At 38.2% G+C, this 6,039-nt stretch overlaps 1 protein-coding gene across 1 annotated transcript in view; it reads right to left on the reverse strand.

Moving 5' to 3' along the window:
- Window positions 1–5,087, reverse strand: part of chrnb1l (cholinergic receptor, nicotinic, beta 1 (muscle) like) — a gene marked incomplete at its 5' end in the record, with an annotated part of 9,785 nt that extends 4,698 nt beyond the window's left edge. The window contains 8 exons of the mRNA XM_016459455.1: window positions 1,328–1,486; window positions 1,605–1,828; window positions 2,493–2,678; window positions 2,931–3,078; window positions 3,313–3,421; window positions 3,650–3,759; window positions 4,512–4,556; window positions 4,954–5,087. Coding sequence (XP_016314941.1) covers window positions 1,328–1,486; window positions 1,605–1,828; window positions 2,493–2,678; window positions 2,931–3,078; window positions 3,313–3,421; window positions 3,650–3,759; window positions 4,512–4,556; window positions 4,954–5,087 — 1,115 coding nt within the window. The remainder of the gene's footprint in view (window positions 1–1,327; window positions 1,487–1,604; window positions 1,829–2,492; window positions 2,679–2,930; window positions 3,079–3,312; window positions 3,422–3,649; window positions 3,760–4,511; window positions 4,557–4,953) is intronic.
- Between the last annotated feature and the right edge of the window lie 952 nt (window positions 5,088–6,039).

Consider the following 6,039-nt stretch of genomic DNA (forward strand, 5'->3'; position numbering starts at 1 on the left):
GTGCCTTATTCTGTGTAAGAAGCCACATCATCTCACAGAAGGATTTATTTCAAACACTCGACTGACGTTATGAAGTGAGTTTGGAGTAAAAATATGTTATTAAATGTGGTATTTTCACATGCTTTCAGATGGAGCAGCATTTACTTCACAGAGCCGTAGTTCAATGAGAAGCTATGCAAACAGCTGTCATTATCGCGAACGATTTCTTCGATTTCACAATCGCACAATAAAATCGTCTGCGATTTTTTTGCGTAACTTGTCAGTGAACTACGGCTATGTGTAGTAAATGCTGCTCCATCTGAAAGCACGTGATGATGATTTACTGCTGATTACAGAACCGGCTTTTTTAACAAAATGCGCATGACAATCGCATTCGATTAATCGTGCAGCCCTAGCCAGCACAGCGACTTTCATCATCCGCTCACCCTGATCCACGTTTATGAGTTGTTTAAAAGCGAGCAATATTGCCAACACCGGCAGATTATGGTACAAGCACATTAAAGTGCTGCATATTGATTTGGCATCTATGTGTGTTTTTGTCTGAGTGAGTGTTCATTAATTGTGTCTAACAAGAGTTGTACTTCGCATTTAGACCAATAAGCAAAAAGACATAACAAATAGGTACAAAACAGGCAAACTATTGTAAACTTCACTTTGTGGTTATAAACTTTAACCACAACCAAATCAGATGTTATTCTATACAACTCTATAGAACATGCATATAGACATGCATATAGTTCTATCATGACAACTCTTGGAAGATTTTAGCATGGTAATGGATATGACAATATTACTGTACTGCCAGTCTGGGTGGAATAGATCTTCTACGCTACTGTTGGTTATTGCTGTTTTTGTAGATTATTGCTGCTGCTGCAAAGCAAGTACAGTAACTTGCTACTGCCAATACATGAGCAGATACAGCTCGCTGAGTATTTAAGACATACTGCTGCTGCACAAATAGCATATGTAATAACCCGTAGCAGATCTATACAGGTGGAGCAGGAGAAGGTGGAGGGTTTCAGAGGAACTCTGAAGGCTCATTGGCTGTGTATGCAACATGAACCAATCAGTGCCAAGTCGTGTAATGTTGTGAATATCATCAGTTTGCATTAACAACCCATCAGCCTGCGCCATCTTAAAAGTTTCATGACATAACTTTTATATGCTATTATCTCATATACATGCAATTTATATCACATTTAATCTTAAAAGTTTTGGAAGACACACAAATTGTTATAAACAAAAGCAGGGTTATTTTGTGATTGACTGAGACTGAGTAACTGATTTTTATTGCACACAATACCTACCTTCCTCTCCAAGGCAATACCAGCTCTGGGTTGATCGTTCGGATAAAATATTCAACTCCAGGTTTAAGACCTTTGTCCAGAAAACTCAATGGGATGCTTTCTTTTGGCTCGTCCTCCACTGGTTCCTCAATTTGGGGCCTCAGCACACCCAAGTAACGGGGCAGTAAGTTGATGAAAACCTGTAGAATGTTAGATGACAGGAAATGCTTTCAGGTTTAAGTAAGTTTACTGAATAACATGAATAAACTGCTTTTTATATTAAGATTTTTTCTGAATGTGAATCTTCCTAAGGGTCACCTTTCGCACCCATAAGGGCATGTGGTGTGTGCTGGGAGTCCTGTGGTGAAGGTTCAGGACCACCACACTAAGGATGACTGAGAACGTCACCAGGATCATGGTGAACATTACGTAGTTAACGATGATAGGAATGCCAAGTGATGTTTCTGGGACTTTGTCAGCCAACAACAGCATGAAAACAGTGAGAGCAATGAGGACTGAGATGGACAGAGTCATCTTCTCACCTGAAGGAGAGATCAGAAAACATGTCTTACATACAGACACATTGTGTTCCATTCCTCTTTCAGTATAAATAAAATGACAAGTGATTAGATAAATTTAAAATCGCTCAAGACAAAGTTAAACAATGTCATCCACAGTTTGCATACAGCCAAATACAAATAATAAAAAAAAACAAAGAACTACTGTTTAAAAGTTTGGGGTCAACAAGATTTTTTTTAAAGAACTTTCTATTCATCAAAGAATCCAGAAAAAAAACATGTTTCCACAAAAATATTAAGCGGCACAACTGTTTTCAACACTGATAACAATAAGAAATGTTTCTTGTGCAGTAAATCAGCATATTAGTATGATTTCTGAAGGATCATGTGACAATGAAGACAGGAGTAATGGCTGCTGACAATTTAACTTTGCCATCACAGAAATAAATTACATTTGAAAATATATAAAAATAGAAAACAGTTATTTTAAATTGTAATAATATTTCACAATATTACTGTTTTTCTGCATTTTTGATCAAATAAATGCAGCCTAGGTAGGCATAAGGGACTCGACTTTTGAATGGTAGTGTATATTTAATTAGTCAGGATGTTTCATACAACATCAAAGTTGAACATAAACTGCACAATTTACAGTCAACATATTGATTTTCTAATTAAAGATGGCCACCTGCTCCAGGTGGCAGATAGAAGACAAATATGGCCAGCACACTGGTGAGGATGCAGGGCACGATGATGTTAATGATGTAAAACAGAGGCTTCCTCTCAATGATCAGGTAGAAGGTGATGTCCTCATACAAGTCATCGTGGATGTTCTTTCTGCTGGGCTTGTGACAAATCTGCCACTCACCGTTCTCTTAGGGAAGAGAGGGGACTGATGAGAGAAAGAGAGATAGAAGGAAGAAGAGAGTGTGCCATGTGCCAAGTTGCTAAATTGCTTGGCAACCATAAACAGACTACAGGTAATTTAACTATATTACTATGCTGAATATAATAACTTTGTACAAATATTATTTTCATAAATAAATACAAATAATCACTATTGTAATATTCCACGGTCCCTGACCTTGGAAAGGAAGCTGTCACTTTTAGGATGAAGTACACTAACCAGTGAACGCATTCTCATCAATCACTATCTCATGGAGCTCGTTGCCATCTTCATCTAGACCGTACTGAAGGTCCACTTCTGAGGAATCATATGTGTAGGAACGAAACACCATTGTGCAGTTCTGCCTGTCAAATGGAAAGTACGCCACCTATAGGGATGGAGAACACAGATTTGAACATAATACAGTACAACACAATAATAGTACAACTTTAAATCAGTAATATGGTTCAAGTGATTTGTGGTTTAAGGTTCAACACAAATTAAACTCCAACAATAGTTTCGGTGACTCTGACAAAGGAATTTAATTTACTATAGAAGTCTATTTACTATGATCCAAGAATATTACTTTAACATGTAAGCATACTAACAAGTTCACATGTACCTCTATGGAACAGGAGCTGCGGTAGATGGCTGGTGGATACCAGGAGACGGTTCCATCGCTTCTCACTAGCACGTTTACATACAGGGCAACATCAAACTGACCATCATTACTATGAAACAGAAAGAGAACATCTTATTCAAGTCCTAAATTCCGTGTCATTTGCAGGTTTTATTTTCTAACAGCAATTTTTACAGTGTAAAGAGATCAAAAGGTTTTTAATTCAAGTATGATACTGTGGCAGGTGCCCTGCTGCTGCGGAGCAGTGCCGATCATGCACTTCTTAAAACAACATCTTTCAAATGCTTGTCAGTGTGGCATTGTTGGAGGATGATCTCACTTGTTGATTAGGTAGATGTCTGGACGCCACACTTTTAAGGGAGGAATTCGCACAACATCAATATTGTCATAGTCCTCAGGATTCCAAGATAACCTGTAATCTGTCCATTCCTTGAAATGAGAGAGACAGAAAGAGAGAGTGGCGGGGGGAATGGAATTTCCATCAGATTCTACTGTTTTTTTTATACTGACACTTTATTAAGCCATTTTGAACCTTTGGCTGGTTGTCATAATTTGACAGAAAAACACTAACTCAGTCACTTACTGAGATTAGAAATGATGTCTTTAAAAAACATTACATATATACACCAATGCTGCATGGTGTATTTAAAAAATACAGTAAAAACAGTAATATTGTGATACATTAGTACAATTTAAATTAACTGTTTAAAAAAGGTACTTTAAAAAATGATTTTAAAATGTACTTTTTTCCTGTCATGGCAAAGCTGAACTTTCAGCAATTACTACAGACTTCAGTGTCACATGATCCTTCAGAAATTATTCTACTATGCTGATTTAGTGCTCAAGAAACATTTCTTTAAAACATTATTTAACCGTTTATCCAAATCAGGATATCCTTAAGGAGACATTTTGACAAATCTATTGAGATCAAATTCATCCCCAAATTTATCCCCGATTCCCTTAGTTAAGCAATCCAATTCTTTCTCTGCCACACACAGCATTATCCTACTGAGCACCATGAGCACACTTATTTGCTCTACATCTAAAGAAAGCCCATAAGACAGTTTTAAAAAAAAGTAAAGAAAAGCCAAAAATGACTTGCAGTTATAAAAAGTGACAGTCAATTTAAGCGGAAAATAAACAGCGATTAGGAAGGATGAGATAAATGATCAGCCTCTCACCATATTCATGAACACGTTTGTTGTCATCTCTCCATTCTTCTCGTTCTGTGAGAGAAGAGAGATAGTGACATTAGCGCGGCACTAATGCGTGTCGAGTGTGGCATGCTGTCACAGTCAGTCCTTCCGAAGCTAATGTTCTATGCATGGCTTGATGCCTTGTGGCTGGAAAGTGCTTGCTGATAGGGGACTAAGTGCTAATGTTTCTCTAATGTTAGGGAAATGTTGCTGAAGCGTTGGCCACATGGCCCAGTAGGTACGAGAGAGGCAGCTGGGCCACTGATCTCCAACAGCCTGCTGGGAATGTCACCGAACACAAACTGTGTGAGTGATCACAAAGAGAGAAACGCTTTGGAAATAAACAATGAATAAAGAGAGGATCAGTAATTCCGCATAGGAAAATGTGTGTGGACGTGTTTATGCATGAGTGTTATGTGTATCATACCAAGCTGATGAGCTGTACTAAAGTCATTCCCACTCGGACCATCACTCGCTCAGTCCAGGTACGCGCTGGACGCACCTTCAGGTTGTAATCCTGAAACAAATCCTCCAGTAGCATGCGTTCAGCCTCGGATGCCACTGAAAACACACATGCAGACACTCAAATGCTTGTTTTATTTCAGCAGGTCATTAACTCCATTCCTCTCCTTGTTTCGTAATCAAAATAAGACTTGTCTATCTCTCAGTGTTTCTTCTGACTTGTAGTCATAAAAAGGGTTTTCTAAGAATGGGCTGACCCAGATCAACATTCAGAGGAGTTAATGGCCTCAGCGCTGCTTTCTTTGTCTCCATATTACAAGGTCAAATATGCTGTAGCATTCTAAACATTATATGGATTGTGTGTCAGAGAGATGCAGTCCGTCACATGCAGTTTATGAAAGCACATAACTGACACACTGGTGACATATACACCTGTTACTATCTGTGATCACGTCTGTTCAGATAAACAGACCATATACCGATTCCGAATTTCAAACTAATTAATTAATAATTTTCTTATTATTTCAATATTAATATATTTAATATAGTAATTTATATATTACATGAGTAGTGATATGATGCACCTAATGTCAACTTGATTGATGGCTTTGACCTTTGTGACCTTTCCCCCTCCCCCACGCGGCCCCTCCCCCACGTAGTGACCGCCCACGTGGCGACCACCCACGTTGTGTTGACCCCGGTGACCTATCCAGATGTGAAATGAACAATATCACTTAAGACTAGTTTGACAAATAAGGGTATGTTCATAAAACAAGTTTGGACCCAAATTGAAGCATTCTAACAACAAGTACAACCATTGCAGAAAATGTATTATAGCACCGCAGTAAGATATAACTTTGGATGTGTGATTGACCAACTTATCAGATGTTCAGCATATTATTACAAGTCCCTGCTTACCTAGTTTATGATGAAAAGAAAAAAAATATAGGCATGAGCTAGCAATCACCTTGGATAAAATCAACAGCAGTACAGAGTATGAAAAGATAATGCAGAAAAGCTGAGCAGACTGGTACTACTAGATCTCAGTGCT

Source organism: Sinocyclocheilus anshuiensis, unplaced genomic scaffold (assembly GCF_001515605.1).
Source record: "Sinocyclocheilus anshuiensis isolate Anshui unplaced genomic scaffold, SAMN03320099.WGS_v1.1 scaffold2189, whole genome shotgun sequence".
NCBI classification, from domain to species: domain Eukaryota; kingdom Metazoa; phylum Chordata; class Actinopteri; order Cypriniformes; family Cyprinidae; genus Sinocyclocheilus; species Sinocyclocheilus anshuiensis.